This window comes from Homarus americanus, unplaced genomic scaffold (assembly GCF_018991925.1).
Source record: "Homarus americanus isolate GMGI-L3 unplaced genomic scaffold, GMGI_Hamer_2.0 scaffold41366, whole genome shotgun sequence".
In the NCBI taxonomy this organism is placed as follows: Eukaryota; Metazoa; Arthropoda; class Malacostraca; order Decapoda; family Nephropidae; genus Homarus; species Homarus americanus.
The window spans coordinates 2,800,744-2,821,966 of NW_024723541.1; the positions used below are offsets into that span (position 1 = coordinate 2,800,744).

The 21,223-nt window shown below is 37.7% G+C and overlaps 1 protein-coding gene across 5 annotated transcripts in view; it reads left to right on the forward strand.

Moving 5' to 3' along the window:
- Positions 1 to 20,523, forward strand: part of LOC121863525 (mucin-17-like) — an 83,918-nt gene extending 63,395 nt beyond the window's left edge. For 3 of the 5 annotated variants that reach the window (XM_042362210.1, XM_042362209.1, XM_042362208.1), the window contains 14 exons: positions 354 to 428; positions 4,099 to 4,157; positions 6,720 to 9,902; positions 10,138 to 10,326; positions 11,369 to 11,543; positions 11,789 to 12,065; positions 12,386 to 12,535; positions 12,875 to 13,054; positions 13,376 to 13,518; positions 14,459 to 14,594; positions 14,913 to 15,080; positions 15,397 to 15,620; positions 17,073 to 17,232; positions 17,580 to 20,523. In XM_042362210.1, coding sequence (XP_042218144.1) covers positions 4,100 to 4,157; positions 6,720 to 9,902; positions 10,138 to 10,326; positions 11,369 to 11,543; positions 11,789 to 12,065; positions 12,386 to 12,535; positions 12,875 to 13,054; positions 13,376 to 13,518; positions 14,459 to 14,594; positions 14,913 to 15,080; positions 15,397 to 15,620; positions 17,073 to 17,232; positions 17,580 to 17,633 — 5,097 coding nt within the window. In that variant the 5' untranslated portion in view covers positions 354 to 428; position 4,099 and the 3' untranslated portion in view covers positions 17,634 to 20,523. The remainder of the gene's footprint in view (positions 1 to 353; positions 429 to 4,098; positions 4,158 to 6,719; positions 9,903 to 10,137; positions 10,327 to 11,368; positions 11,544 to 11,788; positions 12,066 to 12,385; positions 12,536 to 12,874; positions 13,055 to 13,375; positions 13,519 to 14,458; positions 14,595 to 14,912; positions 15,081 to 15,396; positions 15,621 to 17,072; positions 17,233 to 17,579) is intronic. The other 2 variants (XM_042362212.1, XM_042362211.1) reach the window with 2 other exon arrangements.
- Positions 20,524 to 21,223: the final 700 nt, after the last annotated feature.

Here is a 21,223-nt window from a genome sequence, read left to right on the forward strand (position 1 = left end):
GTTGGTGGTGGAGCAGCCCTTGGATAGACTAGCCTCCTACCAGCAGTTGAATACTAAGAGTCAGAGGAGCAACACCTTCCTGGCCAGCCTCTACCATAGTAGTAAAACTAAGCTTATGGTTGAACTAACAAAGTTTGTCCAAAAATTAAATAACGAACTACACTAAGAATGATAAGTAAAACAGCTAAAATAAGCTACTTCTATATATATTAAAGTTATGTTATGGCCATCACACTGTTTCCATGTTTCAAATAATATAAAAAGATTAATTTTAATAATATCGAAGTGTATTTATTTACTGTTATTATCATCTCGCATTATTTGTTACTAAAGTGAGTTTCTCTTTGTTTCAGAGTGATACAGTTTTGTCCAATGATAACGTGAACACCCTCCCAGATGCTAGCCTGACCACGTCCACTACCTGCCAGGTGATTATCTTTATCCCCTTACCTGGGTTATTATTCCCCGCCCCCCCCCCCCACACACGCAGTTTGCTGTATTATTTGTATTCGTGAATCTTTAATCTTCACTATAGATTCAAAACAACGACATTAGCGACAACAACAACAACAACAACAAGGACGATAATAGAATGACCAAATAAAGAACAAAAGTCATTTGTCCTAATCACTACATAATCATCATCTTCTCCTCTTCCTCATCCTCTTCCTTCGTGTTATCCCCGTCTCTCTCATATCCTTTCTCAACCACATTTCCCTATTGTTCTTTTTCATTATAATCATCATCATTCATCTTCAACTATCACCATCATCACTATTACCACCATCATCACCATCATCCTACTACAACCACTTGCGTACACCTGTATTTATGCATCTCATTAGACCATAAACATTAGAAAACGAAATTATATGACCAGGTGTGTGTGTGTGTGTGTGTGTGTGTGTGTGTGTGTGTGTGTGTGTGTGTAACTCCTTCATGTCTCTCTATTAACTCCCCTTTTATCATTATGTCTCTCATTATATTCTTTATTGTATATTTTACTGTCTCTTTATCTCTTCCTGTCTCCAACTTTCTCTCTTTTTTGTGTCTATTTCTTCCTTTATCTCCTTTACCTTTTGTTCTTTCTCTTTCTCCCTCTTTTTAATTATCTATCTTTCACTCTTCTTTATCTCATTTTAAGTCCCTTTCTCTTTGTATGGCTAGACTTATATCTCTACACTATTTCTCTTCCATTTCTTTTGCTTTTTTATCTGTTTCTGTGCTGAGAGAGAGAGAGAGAGAGAGAGAGAGAGAGAGAGACGCCCACAGGCTGAGAGAGAGAGAGAGAGACTCGATAATGATAACATCTGATGCTTCCACCACATGCTACTGACGTGGGCTCGTGGTCAACACACACACACACACACACACACACACACACACACACACACACACACACACACCTATAATGTGTATAATAAATAGCTATTATTGACGTTGGATTGTGACGTGGCAGGAAGGTGACATGATGGTAGTGGTGTCGTAGTTTGAGGAGTGTGTGTGTGTGTGTGTGTGTGTGTGTGTGTGTGTGTGTGTGTGTGTATGTGTGATGGGGTGTCACTTCCTGTCTTGCTTCACCTCCTACAAGTGTGTCAACACATCCTTGCTCCCACCACTTCTCCCACCACACAACACCATCACCCACTCAACCATCCCTCCCCCACCTACACACTCATCCATCTATCGTCTCATCTCTCACCTCCTTCTCTCATCATCCCATCCGTGAGAAAGGTGTACGATTGAGACATGTAATCAGCTGTTTCACTTGTCTCAAACACAAAGAAATAACCCGGGGTCAAGGTCACAGTCTTACAGGGTCACTTACTGTGTGTGTGTGTGTGTGTGTGTGTGTGTGTGTGATGGTGAGCTTAGTGATGTAGTGAGATGATGTGGAAGTAATGATGTTATGTTACTGGTGATGAGCTGTTAGTAGTGTCAGTGATGGTTTATCTCTGGTAATGGTGTGATGATGTGGTGGCAATGGTGTTGATGTGATGTAACTGGTCAAAATCGCTGGTGTGTTATGTGGTGTTGTAGAGGTGACAAGAGGCAGTGATGTACATGGTGTGGTTGGGGTTTGTGGTGTGGCTGGGGTTTGTGGTGTGGCTGGGGTTACGGTGCAGAGACTAAAGCGGCTACTAGTAGGGAGGACGTGGGGGGGTGGGGGGGGGGGGGGAGGGACAGATAGTGTCGGTGCATGTATTTCACCCCCCCTCACTCTCTCTCTCCCCCTCTCCACCACACACCAACCCTACTCGTGTGTCAATCTCCCCGAGAAGACGTTGTTGACAAGTTGCTGACCGATACCATCCACCGTGTGATGTGATTATCCTTCTCGCGGATCTCAACTAATACACGCAGCTTCCTCAACACTATGAAACCCCTATTAAAAATTGTACTCGTTTTTAGTCTCAGCGTCAAATCATGAGACTTCTGTGACGAGAATCGAATCTATATGGTACTCCGGATGCCCGTGTTCAGTTTCTAAGCGTGAGAATGTTAGGAAATGAATTATGGTGGAAATTTGGTGGGAATGTTGTCGTTTTATCTAAGGCAAGAGCTCTGGTGGGATTGTGGTGTGTGTGTGTAGCTGTGGGAGTTTACGATATCTCTGAATTGACGATAGCTTTGAAATTGTTGTATTTTCAAGGGGTCATGTCAGGGGTTTATAGATAGCATGATATATTGTTTGTGGTGCGTGTGTGGTGGGAGTTCACGAGTGCACATTTCCTCATTAGCGGGACGGCCCACCTGGACACAGTCACGGGGAGGGGTGGTACTGGGTCACCACTTTGTTCATAACTCATATTTAGGTTGTGTGATGTACAGTAGTGGTGGTGGTGGTGGTGATGCTGGTGGTGATGGTGGTGGTGGTATTGGTTGTAGTGGGGGTGTTAGTGGTGGTGATGCTGGTTGTTGTAGTGTTGGTGGCAGTAGTGGTTGGTGGTGGTGGTGGTGGTAGCAGTGGTGAGGGTAGTGATGATGATGATGATGATGATGATGATGATGATGATGATGATGATGATGGTGGTGGTTGTTATGGTGGTGATTCTGGGGATGAAATCACAAATAAGTGACCAATAACTAATCATTGTTAACGAGATGAAAATAAAGAATAAAGATCAATTTCATTCCCTGGATCTCTGTCATCACCTTAGCACAAGGCCACACACACACATATCTCTGTTGACTTCATATACCACAACAACTTGCATATACGTGGTTTTGCATAACTAGCTGTCGCGGGTCTTGTACACTATACATTGAATAACTTACATCATAAAATCACTAGCATTTATACTCAAGTTCAGACGTGTGTGTGTGTGTGTGTGTGTGTGTGTGTGTGTGTGTGTGTGTGTCTGTTAAACTGTACACCTTCGCACGTGGGGACGCTGGTGACATTAATTTTTTTGACCTTGATTTGCCAGTTAGCTTCGTGGGGTTCGTTTCTACACTCACAGCTTGGGGTATTTTCACCAGGCTGTCCTTATTGCTTGTTCGACCCACCAGGGATGTCCTTCGGTGACCTTGAGCAGCTGCACTCTAGAGAAATTATTACGTATTCCCATGAAAATTGTTGCATATTTACCCATGACGTTTCCAGTTTTCTGACAATTGGTAGAGATTTTCAGATTCCAAATATTAAACACAATTTCCTTCCTACACGAGTTGTACTGTAACTTAAGCACGTGCCAAGATTTAAGTTCAAGTTTACATTGTTAGTATAAGTCACACTATAAACGGATTCTTTATACACATACAGTACACACGCAGTTGACTGGAGCCCATACAAATCATTTACTTCTCTCTTAAGTCTTTACACGATATAATGTACTGATATAGTGGAGGGTGACCCTATTAGCACACACACACGCCCTTCATTCGCTGTCGTCATTCATTTTCCTGCTGTGATAAATGAGGAGTGTTAGCATAGTACTCCCGGTCGCTTTACACAACTAGACCTTCTTTTGTAACATATTCTTTCCTAATATTCTCAGTTGGATTTTCAAACTATGAACTGAAGGAGAATATTGTTTTAAGTCAATACACACACATGGTCAACAGAACTGATGGTTGATATGTTTATCCCCACAGAATGAAGATGCCGCCGCCAGTCACTAGATGGCTCTGCCTCTTCATTATCTTGGCTCATGGTGAGTAGTTTGTTGTGTCGTTTGTTTAATCATTAATTTATAAAAAAAAATCCTTTTCTGAATGTGTAAAATACCGCCTTTCCCATTCTAGAGAGCATTAATGTGGGTGTTATGTACATCTGTTCACTATAATAAATTAAAGGATTTTTTTTTTATTTATGACATGCTGTACATAGGATCAGTTTATGTGCATGTAACACAGAACCAATTATTTGGATTATTTGATTACATACTTAAAGAGTTTGTTCACACACACACACACACGTACGTCAACTCGTACAGTAACACGCTTTCTACTTCTAATTATATCACCTTTGTTGTAACATCACGAGAGAAAGTCTTTTTAACCTATTACTGATTGATTTTCTTCACACCACGTTAGGTTATCACCGCTAATAAATGATAATAGATAACTTCTCTTGAGGGGAAAGTGATAAATGAGTGACGTCACTAACACCACACCAACCAGTGCAATGTTGACAGTCATTACTCACCCCCCACACCTTTCACTTTTAACTAACGTAAATAATTCTCTGTCCAAACGAACAATTCGGGTAAGGTTTAGTTTTGAATTATGATATATTGTGAAGTTATAAAGAGCCATAAATGTCATTCATATATACTGTACGCTGTAATCATTTAATTATGCCCAGTATATGTATTTTAGATTAGGCCCTTTATCCCTTAACTTTTCACAAACATGAATAATCATTTGTGTAGAAGAATAACTCAGACAATAATTAGTTATTCACTTTGTTATATTAATTTATGTTAAGCATTAAATTCCATTAATATAATACGGTCTATATTAGCTGAATATATTGGTAATGCTGAGGTTACAGTGTGCCTGGCCTTTCACTTTTGATTAATATAGAAATTCTCTGTATTGGTGAATGGCTCTAGCAGCAAATGGTTGTCAAATTAATATATTGCTTTATAAATCTGAGCCTTAATTACGGTTCATGTAATGGTCTTGACTTTAAATTGGTATAGATGTATTGAGGAAAATACTGATAGTCGTATTTTTTTTTTACATGCTAGAACTCTGCTTATATCTCCTTTTAATCACAATAAATTCATTTTTATCTTTGGTATTTATCTCTGTATTGATTCATTTGCCTTCATAAAACACCCCTGTAAAGGCTAGAGGGAGGAGGAGGAGTGGATGACGATATCTCAAGTAAATGATCCTGAAATAATAGATAACAACGTATCTTTATGTCGATGTCTAATGTATTTACTAAACTAGAATACACGCTTAATGATCTTTGTTGATACGCAGACACACACTTTATAAGGACACTCCTCCCTAGCGTGTCGTCGTGGTATAAATTAGTCAGGCGAGGAGGTAGGTCACCCACCCCTCAGTGCGTCATCAACACCTGTGCTCCCTCCCCTCCTCTACTCCCTACCCCCCAGGAAATGACCCCCCGTAACCCCCCCTCCCTGATCATCTAGAGGTGCTTCCCTGTCTTACCATCTATTTCACTTGAACTTGCTGGCGTCTCTCTCTCTCTCTCTCTCTCTCTCTCTCTCTCTCTCTCTACAGAAGGTTAAAAGTACACAAAAAGAACGTAAAAAAATATATGGGGACAATCATATTAAACTACTGTAGTTGCAATCGGTTAGCACCTGTTAGGAGGGAGGGGCAGTCACTGGAAGAACCTTCGTTCCTATTAATAACCTGTTAGTTTTCATATTCACGGTCACTAGGTGTAGGTGACGCCAACACTAACCTTGGGTGTAGGTGACGCCAACACTAACCTTGGGTGTAGGTGACGCCAACACTAACCTTGGGTGTAGGTGACGCCAACACTAACCTTGGGTGTAGGTGACGCCAACACTAACCTTGGGTGTAGGTGACGCCAACACTAACCTTGGGTGTAGGTGAACGCCAACACTAACCTTGGGTGTAGGTGACGCCAACACTAACCTTGGGTGTAGGTGACGCCAACACTAACCTTGGGTGTAGGTGAACGCCAACACTAACCTTGGGTGTAGGTGACGCTTGGGGTACAGTACTAGAGGTCAATACCTTCACTGTACCTGGCGAGTCATCAGAGTAGCCCTCCTAGCTCTCCCTACATGACACAACCTGATCTGGTACTGCCCGAGATACTTTCCTCAACTGGCGCGTAACACTTGAGAATATAGTCTTAACGCACGTGTACAACTCATCCCCATTACTGACGTTCTATCATCTTCTCTTCTATATGTAGTTTTATATAATGTTTAGCATTGTTGTATGATCATTAATGTAATAATTGTCACATATGATTTATTTCGTGTGTATCAGTGAGAACAGGTTGTACTGTACACACTTAGGTAACTCTGAGGTTGTCTATATTATAAGAATTACTTTTTTTTATTTGTTTAGGGTAAATATATCATTACTAACAGAATATGAACATTAAACCAGTAAGAATGAATAAGTGACAATGATTGAATTGAGTGAGTGTGGGTGGGGCAGTTACTCTTTTATTTTGTTCACTCTTGAGTTATGGAAGAAGAGCTTGGGAGTAAATATCCTCGTACATGTATTAATTGTATCATATTTTGCAGGTGTGAGAGGTCAACTGAGTGTTGGCAGCGCAGACTCTTTCCTCGTCGACGACCTGGACACAACTGGTGATTCTGCGGTTGCTGGAGCTGTAGGGATCACTTCATTAGCCACTGCGACTGATCATGTGGATGCCGATATTGCTAAGGATGCTGCTGATGTTGCTGTCAACCCTGGAGATGCTGCTGACTATAATTCCCAGGGAGCCTCCTCAGCTGACGATCCTCAGCTAGCAACAGCCATTGATGAACCGGTGGAGGAAACTACTCTTCCTGACTTCGACTATGACTTGATGGATGAGGTGGCAGTAACAACAGAGTCTGAAGGGCTGTCTGAGGATGAAATTAGTAGAAGAACAGGAGCAATGGAGTATTACGACTATCCCACTGGCTTTACAGCAGGATTAGATGATGGAGACTTGGAGGGAACTACTTTGACTGTACCTCAGTTGACACGACGCATCATATACTCGGGCGGACCATCCCTCACAACAGCTGTTCCTGAGCCATCAGTGACATTTACTCGACCATCGTCATTGGTTCGTGTTCTCAGCGATACAGATCAAGAAGATTGGTTACCTAACTGGCCCTCTCACCTCCTAGACAACAATGGTAGACCAACACGAAGGCCAACAATAAGATTCCCAACTGTATCTCCCTCAACTGCTTTTGTTCCATCTTCAGTTCCTTCATCTGCCATTGTTCCTGCCTCTACACCAGTGCCTTCTATTGACCCAACTTTCACCGTGAGCAAAGTACCTGTAACACAGTACTTCTTTGACCTGCCCTCGGTTGTCCCAACTCCTGTTCCAGGTCCTCTCTTTCATGAAGAAGATCTAAGTGTGCCTGTTTCAGCATCACCCTCTATTGCACCTGACTTGAGGCAACCTGTTATTGAGCTGTCCTCGAGTATTTCAGAATTACAATCAAGTGTCCTCATGGAGGCAGTAAGGCCATTTACTGTCACTCCCTCTCTATCTGGTTTGGGCCCATCAGTACTAGTAGAGACTACGGATAGCCTCTCTTCAAGAACAACTTTCGCTGCTACACCACTTTCATCACTGGCTTTCCCGTCAGCCTCTGCTATACTTGATGAGCCTGCGGAGAGAGAAGTTGTCGACAATACCTTAGATGATGAAATAGATAATGTCAATGTAACATTAGTTGCCAAAGATACCCAAGATCATGGCACAGAAACCACAGGACCAAGACCTCCACAGACTCGTCCAGATACTCTTGGAGATGACCCTGATTATTTTGAATCTACAACAGCTGGTGAAGTCCCTCTTGATGTCAGTGTTGCAGCATTGCCAGGTACAGGCGAACCAAATTCTCTCCCTTCAGACACCACTTCTGCCCCTGTTCAACCCAACCCTGCTAGTGAGAGTGACCTGATGACAACTACAAGCACAAGTGCCTTGGGTAGTGTAAAGCCAACTTTTATACGTACTTCGCAGGCTGCAAACTCCTCTAGAACTCCTTTGTGGATGCTTTTATCGCAATCAACGCCTTCTCGAACTGTAAATACACAGCTATTACGCTCTCAGCCAACCTCTTCTGCTACTAGTTTTCCAGATACCAATACCATAACTGCTTTGGCTACTTCCTCATCTCCCAAAGAAGAAACTGATCCCCTTGACTCAGATGTCTCTCAGACCCCTGCCCTTTCCTCCTCTACAGTTAGCATCGATGAACTACTGGAGACTACTGCACAGTCTACAACATCTCCTGTAGATAATAGCAAATCCACACAGAATGATAGTCCAAATGATGTTATTACCACTCCTATACCAACAGAAGCTACAGTTACCACCCCCAGTAATAATGTATCTGAGGATGCCGACCCCACACAAGACATTACAGAATCCTCCACTTTGGAACCCTCCAATAATAAGAGTTCAGAATTAACCCCAGGTGTCAATTCAATAGATGACCCCTCAAGTGATGTTACACAATTAGACACAGATTTATCTGAAAATAATATCCCAGTTGTTCTCGAAACAACTGAGAGCATGGGAGAGCCCACAGATTCTACATCAAATAGGTCCTCTTTGTCCCATTTACCAGAGGGGGATGTACTGGGGACCACAACAGAAAGAGACCAAGGGATCTCAGATGAGCCAATTGTAATTACTTTACCTGAAGAAGACCCTACAGATCCACCCTCCAGTCAAAGAGAAATTTCACCTGTGGTCACTTCAACAGACAGTGATAGGGTAACACCACATGATAGTGCCACCTGGACTCCTGTTATGGATCTAACAGAAACCACAGTTCAAATTGTGTCAGTGACCTCTCCCTCTTCTGTGGTGCCTACCACTTCCCAAATCTCTTCACTGCCCCCAGAAATGACAGGTGGATTTACCCCAATTAAGAGTGAAACTGATGAGTCTAGCATTTTGCCTCATACTGAGGTATTGCCTGATATTAGTACCAATCTTTCTCCAACTTCTACCCCTGCAATAGTTGAGAGCACTGCTACACTCCCTGCACCGTTTGATGGTTCCAGCACTAAGTTTGCACACTCACCTTCTGTCACAGATTTTTCTGCAGCAACCCCTGTGTTGGGAACTGACCTTGAGTCACACTTTGATCAGTCTTCAGTAGAAGAGCATTTATCATCTAGTATAATTATAAAGGAAGAAACTGAATATTCCCCCATTTTATTCCCCACAACAGTTCACACACCAATAAAGGATGAATTTACTTCCATATCTTTGGTTCCAATGTTTACTGAACCTGTACCAACCCCTTCTATAACTGTCACTGCTGTGTCTGAGGTCGAGTCCACACTAACAGAGAAGAGCCCTGAACCCACCATTATAGTGACAGAAAAACTACCTTCTTCCCCAACTGAGTACATTCCAGAAATATTCCCCAGCTCTTCTGATTCATCTATTTTGGCTACTCCTTCATCAACAAATACTGAAAACATATCTTCAGTTCCTTCACTTTCCTCCATCCCACCAGACTTCTCAGATTCCTCAGTCACTCCAGATATCCCCATGTCCTCAGCATCAATAGCCACCCTCCCCACGTCCTCTACTGGTCCTGCTTTGGACTCACCAACCTTGGTTGCTCCGACAGCCACAGATGTCCCCACCACGAGTCCTACACAGATCACAACTCCCGAAGTACCTACCGAGGGCACTGAAGAAGGTACACACGAAGAACTTCCTGAAGAAGGTGAGAATGTTTTGGTAGTAGTTTCTGCATTGGAAATTCAGCTCAGTATTAAAATACTGTATGTGTATTACTGTACATATACAAAAGACACTTTAAACAGAGGATTTTAACTACTCAAAAGCAAATTACTGTATGTAAAATACTACCTGTAATAAAATTCATCTAGTGATCCATTTTTTGTACAGGTAATCACTTGGCTTGTAAGAAATATCAAACTTTTTTCTCTTCCCTGAAGAAGTGTCAACAGTGGCAGAGATCCCATCTTCAACACCCAAGGTCCCCACACCTATATCAGTAACAACACCGACCACATCCACAACAACAAAGACAAGTACAACCAAAGTCACAGTACCACCAACAACCTCCACTTCACCAGTTCCCACAACACCCTCAAGTGAAGTGCCCACCTTCATGGTCCCAACTGGTAGGCTCTGTGTATATACTGAGTTGTAAGATTTCCTTGGTCTCACTATTTCATGAGTCTCTTCTGTGACTCAGAATATATGGACTATTGCTGTCAGGACTCAAGAAATCTTTCTGCCTCATCTCCACACTTGATCAATTAAGAAGTTTATGTTAACTAATCTAACTGATAGTTTACAGTACTACCGTATGTGTTTGTATTTTTATCTTGTATATTGACTTAATCCATGTAAAGTATGCAAAAAAACTGCTATTCCTTATGAACATTTTTACATGCCCTGATGATTGTTTACAAGGCCTATACAGGTATAATAAATTCAACTGCCTCACTTAATGATGCTATCTTAATCGTGCCATACTTGCCAGATGTATTCTTTAAGCAAATGCAACATCCCCATATTCTTGCTTTTTGCTTTGTTTTGCCATTGCTTATACCTGTACAGTACTGGACCTGTATTTGAGTGTCAGCTTTCCCCATCTACTGAGAAGTAATTTTGATGTAAACTTTTATGGTCTGTACAGAACTGAGCTAATCATTTTACTCTCATTCTTCATGGCAGGGACTGTCTCGTTACTGTATTTAATTTTTCTCTGAATATATTTTAAAAGAAACGTCGGGTTTAAATCAGTTAATGTTTTTCTTTGTACAGTAATTCTTTTAGAAATGTATAGTGTTATTACCAGCTGGGGAGTAGTCCAAGCATTGATTTTGTCTTCATTAAATAAAAGTTTTTAAAAATTAATATTAATTCAGTAGCTTCTTTAATATTACAGTATAGATTATTTATGAGAATGCATAGTACACTACTCGGCATTTGAATACAGTATATGTAAACTTGTGACGGAAACTCAGACAAAACTAATTCCAGTGAAATTCTAATGCTTGCAAATTTTTAAGAAAACATAGGACAAAAATGTAAAATACCATTTTAAGGCAGAGAGGAAGAGACAAGTGTATCTTTAACTCCTTCGGAAAACTCTTTAGGATTGGTGGCAATATATATTCTCCTTATTAAAAGAAAACAATCACTTCTTCCCAACAGAGACCATACCATCCCTCACCACTACTGTGATGCTTCCAAATGGCACAATGATAGAGCTTCCTCTGCCCTACATCAGGGCTCTTGTAGCTTACAGTAATGGAGAGTTCTGTCACCACAAGCAAAATTTCCGTACCATGCTTGCACAGTGGATCAGTCAGCATTTGGAAGGAAAAACGTTAGTATTTTTTTATTGGTTATTTATATTGAGGCTTGAAGATAATAATTTATTATATTACAATAAGGACTAAAAGAGGTATTGATCAGATGTACAGTACTGTACAGTATTTGTTACTGTTGAAAGAGATAGAAAATGGCAATTGAAAGTACAATATAGTATATCATTGTTCCTAATTGATTTGTAAATAATATTTTCTTTGATTATTATGTTTAATTTTTCTACATTACATCATACATCTACAGGTACGTGGAACCTCGAGACATTGAGTTCTTCAATATGCCAGACTGTGTCACGACCAAACCATCTACTGAAGACCATATTAATCATCTACCTGAAGACCTTAGTCACTCAGAGCTTGAGTCTGATGATAAAATGAACCTTCTATTGGATAACGAAAAGACAAACGTTTATTTCTACGTCACCAGTTCTGGCAAAATTGATCCTGAATTAACAGAACAATTCCCACTTTTCCCAATGGACCTTGAAATAAGTGAAGATTTGACCTACTTGAAAACCAAGGTGAGGTTTTAGTTGTGTGTAATGAAGAAAATGAGGCTGTTATATGAGGGAATGATCATTGTTTAGAACAGCACTGTACTGTACTGTATACTGTACAGGTATAGTAATACAGTATTGTACTACTGCACTACACTACACTATACTACCTTAACCTAAACCAACCCCTGTACCCCTCAAGTACCACCCTAGTACTTCCTTCTACTTTAGCTACAGATGTCATATCAAGACAAGACTGTATACCTTATACAGGTAGTAATAGTAAATAGTTTTTTGAACTGCCTGACAAAAATGTTTAAATTTTGAACTTTTCATATTTCTAGGTGTCACAGTTGGAGCTGGTCCGTGCTGATGGCTCCACCAACTCAGACCCATTGCTGGAGGAGGTGGCGGCAGTTGGCACCTCTGTCATTGTGATCATTGTCATCTGCAGCATTGTTGGAATTACAATTATTGTGGCTCTTCTTTTCTTTGTGAGTTGATTAACTTTTGCCTGTCTGCAGAGGAATCAGCATCTAATCATTTAGGTCCATTTGTTTTCTTTTAATAAGCATCTCTGCTTGATGTCATGTCATAAAAATTCATCATAATGCCTGGTTTGACAGAGAATGGGAAGAGCTTAATGAAACAAGAGGTAAAATTTCCTTTGATTAAGGTTCTGCATGACTACAGAAGACATCAGAAATATTTAGAAGGCATAAGAAATATCTCGAATTTCCTGCTTATAAAGTTTAAATCCTTTTTAATGATGCCTAAAATTTAAAGGATAATATTTATGATTCTCTACTTCAACAATGTCTACACTTTTTCAGATGGTTGTGAAGAGACGAGGTGCCACAAACAACTATTATGGGCGTCGTTGCACACCGGTCAGCATGGATGCTTACAGTATGGACAGTGTCTCTGTCTACCACTCTTTCAGGCGTAAGAGCAAGAGACGAGCTTCTGGTAGATCTGTCAAATCTTACCTCAACCAGGCCTTTGATGACCCGGTGAGTTAGCTATGTTGACAGTATGTCATCAGTGTTTTATTGTTCCAGTTGTAAGTTTATCTTGACTTCTAGATACTATATATCAAGCTTTTCATCTACTGTACCTCTTATTTCTTCTTTTAAATTTTGAAAATTTAAACCCCAGAGGAAATGATTTTTATTATTGCAAAGAAAGACACAATTCATATTAGCTAACAAAATATAATTTAGGTTTTTATGATACACTGTATTGTATACTACAGTAATTATATCCCAAATTATTTTGACTGAATGATTTGTTAGGAATTATTAACAATTGTTTAACTGGTCATCCTCTTCTAGAATGGGCCCACACGTCCCTTGAACTTTGCCAAGCTCACTCACTTCATCTCTGACATTGATGGTGTATATGAGGAGTTTGGAACCATTCCTGTCAACATGCCCAAGTATGATGAGTTGCCATCAGGTGTTGAGGATAAAAACAGGCAAGTTATTGAATTCTTGAGAAATATCACATTATTCAAATACTGATTTTGTATATCTTTTTAAATTATAATGATGTACACATAATTGTGTACAGAAATTTATCCAGAACATCCCTTCATAAAGCTTCAAATCCAGGAATGTCAGGATGCAAGTCTTATCGTTCTGGGTACCAGTAGCGGAGTGATTATAATTGCCTAGAACCCTCACCTTGGCAGTCCTGGTCCCAAACCCCAACAAAGGGTTGCTTTGATTATGTCTTAATGATAAAAATTAAATAGTGATATCTCCGTTAGCCGGAACAACTGGTGCAGAGCACTTCCGGGAATGAGAATTTTCCGGGTACCGGAAATTTTTTCTCGGAATTTCCGGAAAATGTGCCCCTCGGAAAATTTTAATTCCGGTTATCGGAGAATTCCGGGTTTGAGGGATTCCAGCTAATGGAGATATTACTGTAATGTGAAGCACCTTTAATAACAGTATACTGTATAGTAATTAAATGACTCTAACAGTTTTATGAAGGAACTGAAGATTTACTGTACTGTACATTGTGTACTGTACAGTACAATATATCAGTTTTTATGAGTGATACTTGTTAATTTCATCAAAGACATTAAGCATCTAATTTGTGACACTATAAAAAATATTGTCTGAGGTCTTCCAAACAATGAGTTTTTTTATTACTACCCTATATACAGTACTATTTTTACCTCATTTTGAATTTAATATTAATGAGTTGTATGGAAACAACCTTTTGCATAAAAATTTTCAATGGAAAGCTGAACAAATCCAAGATGAGACGCAGTTCTGTTAACAGCGATTATGGCGGGCAACAATTAATATAGTTTATGGGTAAATCAGTTCTGAGAAAAGTAAATATTTCTTAACACTGTAAAGTATCTCACGTTGTACAGACATATAATTCTTTATCCTCCACAACAGGTATGCTAATGTGATCCCTGTACCAGAGACTCGAGTACTCCTAAAGTTACTTAAAGATTCCCGAAACTCAGAATACATCAATGCTAACTACGTGCGTGGTGCCAGGAATGAATCCAAGTACTATATCGCTACACAGGTAAGAATTTCATGTAGAGCAATGAGAAATAATATACAGTATGGGGTGTTGGTGGTAACGTGCATCCGTGTAGTGAAGGGGTTAATATATACTGTACGGTAGGTGACGATCTTTTTAATGGGGCATTAGGTTGTCTGTATATTAGGCAATCCACTTTACGAAAGGTACCATTATGCTTATTGTATAACCCAACAATGACAGTTAGTGCACTTTATTCAAGTGTTTTTTTAACCCCTATTATACTTATTTCTAAATAGCTCTTAGAATAATATTCTTTTTTGTGTGTGTTAGTTCTATTTATCATTGTCTTTTTTTCAGGCTCCTTTGGATGACACTGTAGCAGACTTTTGGAGAATGATCTGGGAGCAAGAGACAAAGGTAGTAGTGATGCTAACAGACTTTGTGGAGAAAGGCATTGACAAGTGTGCAGATTATCTCCCACCTTCAGAGACGTTAGATTGCCATCGATTATATGGTGATTTCCAAGTGAGTTTTGTCATTTTTATCATTTACGTACAATTGTTCAGTTCAAAATTAATTATGCAAGTTTCCTTATACAGTACAGTACAGTAGTATATTATAATGGAAAGGAAATACATCATTATCACTCTTCACTGTGAATATTGGAATATATTATATATTTTTTTTTATATTATTTACACTTATAATGGTGTACAGTACTGTATGTTGTGTAATGTACTGTAAAACAAACTAATTGAAATGCCCCCTAACAAACTGATATTTTATACATGGACCAAAAGTGAATTTCATCTTTGATTTACACACTGTTCCTTATCTCCAGGTGACCCTCAAATCTCGAGATATGAGAGAAAAATATGTGGTTTCCAATGTTCAACTCAAGAATCTGGAAAATAACCTAGTTCGTGAGGTGGCCCACATGTGGTTCACCGGGTGGCCGGCGTCTGGTGTACCGAATGAGGAGACGGCATTTATATCTTATATCCTTGACGTAAGGAGGACACGGAAAAAGCTCAGAGCAAAGGGGCCAATAGTTGTACACTGCAGGTGAGTTAAAGTAGAATTAAGTCTTGGTGAAGAGGATAAAACATGAGAGTTCAAGAGTGTTGTGTCTCTGTGATGAAGTGTGTTGACTTTTAGACTCGTGCATGTGTGTAAAATTAGTCGATACAAATAGGCTAACATTCTGCCTCTATTTAGTACTCTACTGTTATTTTACAAATATAATTAGGGCATATATACATAAATTATATATGTTGTCTAGCTATTAAAGGGTGCATGTTCGTGATAACAGTGTTTTTCTTTTTCTAAATTGTGATATAATGAAACAGAAATACATCACTTGAAAAAGAGGAATTAAACCTAACACAACTTATCTAAAAATCTAACCTTTTATTATGACCAAATTTTAACTTAGCCTAATACTTGTATAATCCAACCTAACCTAACAAAATCTAACTTTTTATTGTGACCAATTAGTGACCAAACCTAATTAACCCTAATCTAACCTAACCAAACCAATACAGTACTGTACTAAAGTTCCTAATAATCCTGAAATCCATTTATTCTTATCAATATTTTGCTAATAATCTATAACATAAAATACATTTGGCAAAAATTGACTAAAGTTCCATTATGTGAACTTTTTGTTATTAAAATTTCTATATTTTAGATTAATTTTTATATAACTCTGTCCTTAATTAACCTCATGATAAATATTCTCTAAATAATAATAATGATAACATTATTAATACTAAATATGTAATATTATTATTATTATTATTATTATTATTATTATTATTATTATTATTATTATTATTATTACCCGAATCTACAGAATTTTATCTTCCCAATCATTAGTTCAGACAATTCTAAGACGCTTTTCTTCTCTAACGTTTCCCGCGCAAATGACCTAAATTATTACTATTACTATTGTTATTGTTATTGTTATTGTTATTCTCTTTAATACTACGGTGACATCTTTAAACTCATTCAAAGTCATTTAATTCTGTATTTAATCTCATTCAAAGTCAGGCATTTAAATTCATTCATGAATCTGTTTATTTACCTCCATTTTCTTTGTTGCGATAAAAGAAAATGGAACTATTTCATGGGATTACTTTCTTATTTTGACAATACTTCGCTTGATGGCCGCAGGTGCAAAAATAAAGAGTCCTTGGTGAAAATCAGAGGTTAGGTAAGGTTTTTGTAGGTTTGTTTGGTATCAACACTGTCATATGCTTTGAATTTGAGGGCAAATGTGGGGGTAAAATACTAAAAGAACACCAAAGAAACCTTTAAAAACCTGACCTAACCTCTGATTTGCAGCCCATGGACTCCTTTATTTTCACAGCTGCGGCCATAAGTGAAGTGTTGCCTTTATTTGTTTATTATAGTTGTAAGATATAGCCCATTAGTATAGTGTAAAAGAGCAACTGGAAACTTGACAAAATAGGTTTTACTTAAGTACAATATTTCACTGTTTGTTTTATCTTTCAGTCCTGGAACTGGTCGCACGGGTACACTTTTGGCATGTGACATTGTTATGAAACAGTTTGAGGACCAGCGCAGTGTTGATGTTCCTAGGACAGTGTACTCCATCAGGAGAGACCGAGCTGGTGCTGTGCAAACTAAGGAACAATATGCTTTCATCTATAGAGTAAGTGAACAAGTGCTGCTGTTGAATAAACAATGTATTACCTTTAACATGAACATGTTGTCAGAGACTCTAATATCAGCAGTGTATATAGTATAATGTGTCGTTATAAATAGTCAAGCAAAGTTTGGTTCATTTTGTATGAAGTCAAAGTACTGTACTGTACTGTATAAAGTTAGGGTTTTGATTTTATTTTTTAAGTTAATTTCCCATTGTGAAGGTAATGGCCATTAAAAGTGCAGTAACTCAGACTTGTTGGCATGGTACAGCATATGTACCCAAGTTTCCTTTTGACTAAGTTATCATACCATAACACTGGTGCTGTTCTAATAATATTTTGGGGTTTTCAGGTGATCAACTTGTATGCATCAAAGCTCACATCAGGCAATCTGGATTCCCTCTAGTGACACAGGACTTTTAATTCTTCTTGACCGTGTATCTAAGCTATTGCTACACTATATTACCATTCTCAGACATGTTGCACTTTTAATGTTATCATGAAATTATGAAAACAAAAAAAGCATATGGATTGGTAGGTAATTTTATGATGTGCCTTTCATTAACCAAAAGTGCAATACACCACAGAAGTCTTATTACTCTAATGACCTATTATGCATTATATACAATATTTTAATAAGTATAAACATATGTATATATCATTACATGTATGACTAGCAATTGTTACGGTTATAGTGTTAGCATTGTGGTCATATATTCATGCATGCAACTCTTGGAATTAAGACAATTATTCATGTACAAAGAAGGTGAAGCCAATATTACTGCTACATATTTATTATGTATTTTTATAAGCATATGACCTGTTAGTATATGAAGTCTATAAATATTATGTAATTTTTTTCTCCTGTCTATATAAATAAATCTTTTATTTTCGTAGATTAAAATGTTTGTGATCTTGAATATGTTTATTAATATAAAATATACATGTAAATTTTTATTTTGAGAAGCATTTGAAGGTTGTAAGTAAATGCAGTGCATTTCTAATCAAAGCAACGGGTACAGTAGTGTGACTTTTGGGGGGATAATTGTATCTGATATATTTGTTAAGAATTAAGTTTTGTTTGGAACAATGGATAAAGCAAGAGATCTGTTAAAGAATAAAATATCTAAGTAACGAAATTAAGCAGTTGTTTAGCTGTGTTTGTACAGTAGCATGAAGTTGTTTCATCTCTTTTTCATAGTGATATTACTTTCTCATAATAACTCATTCATTGCTTTATTGCTACATTATGTACTACTGAAATATTTTATTTTGTATTAACATTTTCCAAATGTTCAAGAGGCAATTTCAGTCAACCGATGTCTAGAGTATGTCTGTGGATGTTAATGTCTTACTGTAGTTTGGATATTTCTGCTAGAACACAAAGGGATATAAAATTAGGATGACCCTCGAATGATGCAATTGTTGAATGTCAAAAGAAAAATTAATACTGTAACAATAATCAGTATTTATTTGCCAAACAGACAATATTTTAATCTTTTCGTGTCATTTATCACCCTGCTTTATCCCTTCACAAGACATATTAAACAAAAAGTATATTGATTTATCCATGATAACGTGGTCTTCTACATGTTGAAGTTAATACTGAGGTGTCTCATGCTTCTAGACTTTAATGTCTTAGCGTACAGGATCCTGGGGATTCCAAATTGACATATTGTAAATAGCTTTTGCATTGGTGACAACTTACACACTAGGTTCTAATAACTACAAATGTGATAACTACTGATATAAATACAATATCATAAGTGTATTTGTGTATAGAAATTAAAATACTTTGACATTTAAACAAGGCTCTGGGTGATGAAACCTGCCATAGCTGTTGTACTCAAAACGTGTAACAGAATATCGATGGTTCTGATTTAATATAGCTTCAATGTTATCCTGAATATTAATCTTAACCTCATTTGGCAACCTACCATAATTAGTATGATTGTTTTTTATACCACTTAAAGAGTCTTTCCTACAATAATTCAAGGCATCTATTATTGAGAGCAAATACAAGCTGTTTACTCTTTTTCTCTCTTTATTTATATTCATTCCTTTTTGTGAATGTATTAAGAAATTAGTTTATCAAGTTGCTGTTTTCTCTTTACTTTGGATCATCAATTTCACTATTCAAAATACTGTACTGTACTGTATACATATCCTCATAAATGCATAGCAATGTGTTTTATATTTTTGTAAAGCAACAATTACAAAATATTTAATTCTGGTCATACAAACAAGCATCACCTTATACCAGACCATACATTACAGTAAACATATTAAAGCAAGAAGTGAGTAGATGGCTTTCACAGAGCACGAAGGGGCAATTACTTAGCATTATATGTAGTGGTCACAGTACTGTACAGTACTCAAGGGACAGAAACAAACACAGGTAGATCATATATGCATTTATTGCCTTCACTAATTTTATAATGAGTTCCAGTTTGATAACTATTATCTTTGCAATGTACTATTACTGTCACTGACAAATCAACAAATTTACAGTCATACTGTATTCCAAACTGTCGGGTATTATGATAGTGTGAGCAGAATGACTAAAGTTCATTCTGGATTTCCTATTATTTCTTTTACTGACACTTGCTCAGAATATTAATATGTAGTAACATTTAATCAGTAAACACAGTGTAGTAGGGTTAATTTTATAATTCTCAAGCTGTGAGGGGCAGAGCGTGATAAACATGTCCCCTGTAATGTCATTCAGAAACTGTACTGTATTTGAAATATCTCATTATGCACAAGTACAGGAAGCTGTTAGGTCACTCTGGTTAGTTGATAAATTAATTTCTAAATTTCAGTTTCAGTTCCTTTAACATGACATTTTGTTGTCATTTAAAATAAAATGTAAATAAATTTATTTACAGAGTTCACACATTGAATATGAATCTCCATTTAATGTTTGGTGATGTGTGCTTCCCTAAAATGAAGAAACTGTGATAATTAGACACTGAATACTAGACATAGTGTACATATAAATAAATTTACTTTGAATCACTCATTCATCCATGGTTTTAATGGCTTCACAGTTGTTGGTTGACACATAACCATTACAGTAATACTTACTCTTATATTGAAAGAAAATTTCCCGAAACAACTCAATTTTGTTTTTAAAAGTCACATGTTAAGCAAGATAAAGGATTATTATCAAGGTGATTGAGTGATTCACTTCACAACAGGAGTTATACCTTCATGTTTGTAAATGCATTTTCACCATCTAAAGTCTTTTGTATAGGATGTGAATTTAGTTTAGAGAAATAAACTACCCACAATCATATGTTTTTCTTAAACCCATTATGTAAACACTGTACAGTACATGCATTTTGATCTGTGGTTTTCTCATATTAAAGAATTGATATTTTTGTCTGTGATTTTACTCTGAAATATGCAATGATCTTTTAACATCGATATCATCAATGCACTTTAAATGTGGGGTAATGAATTTGAAAAAAATTATTTTAACCCTCTTGTGCATCATGGCGTGATTGGTCCAATATAACTTTTGTTGTGGTCACGGAAACCTAAAATTTATTGCGTGCACGAGATGGCTAAGATGCTCACAAATACAACCAATATTCCATTTAAATGTGTGGTGCTCAACCCTACCCACCTCCTTGTCATGGAGGACTTTACCTATAGCGACATCGATTAGAAGAATGAAACTACACCAAGTGACCTTAATAATCCCACTACAGTACTCTTTTTGTAGAAACTCATAAAGTCAATTTCCTACTCCAACTAGTTAAAGATCTGACTTATTACAGAGGGGAACAAACATGCAAACCGCTGGACCTTATCATAACTAACGAGGAGGGTATGGTGGCCCCCCCTGTTGACGCCAACCATGATGTGACATCATTATCCTACAGATTTAACTGTTACTTGGTTCATGATAAGAGCAGGCCATGGTTCAAACACAGTATTACAATGGAGATTATGACAGGATGAGGGAGGAGATGAGAGGTATTCACTGGC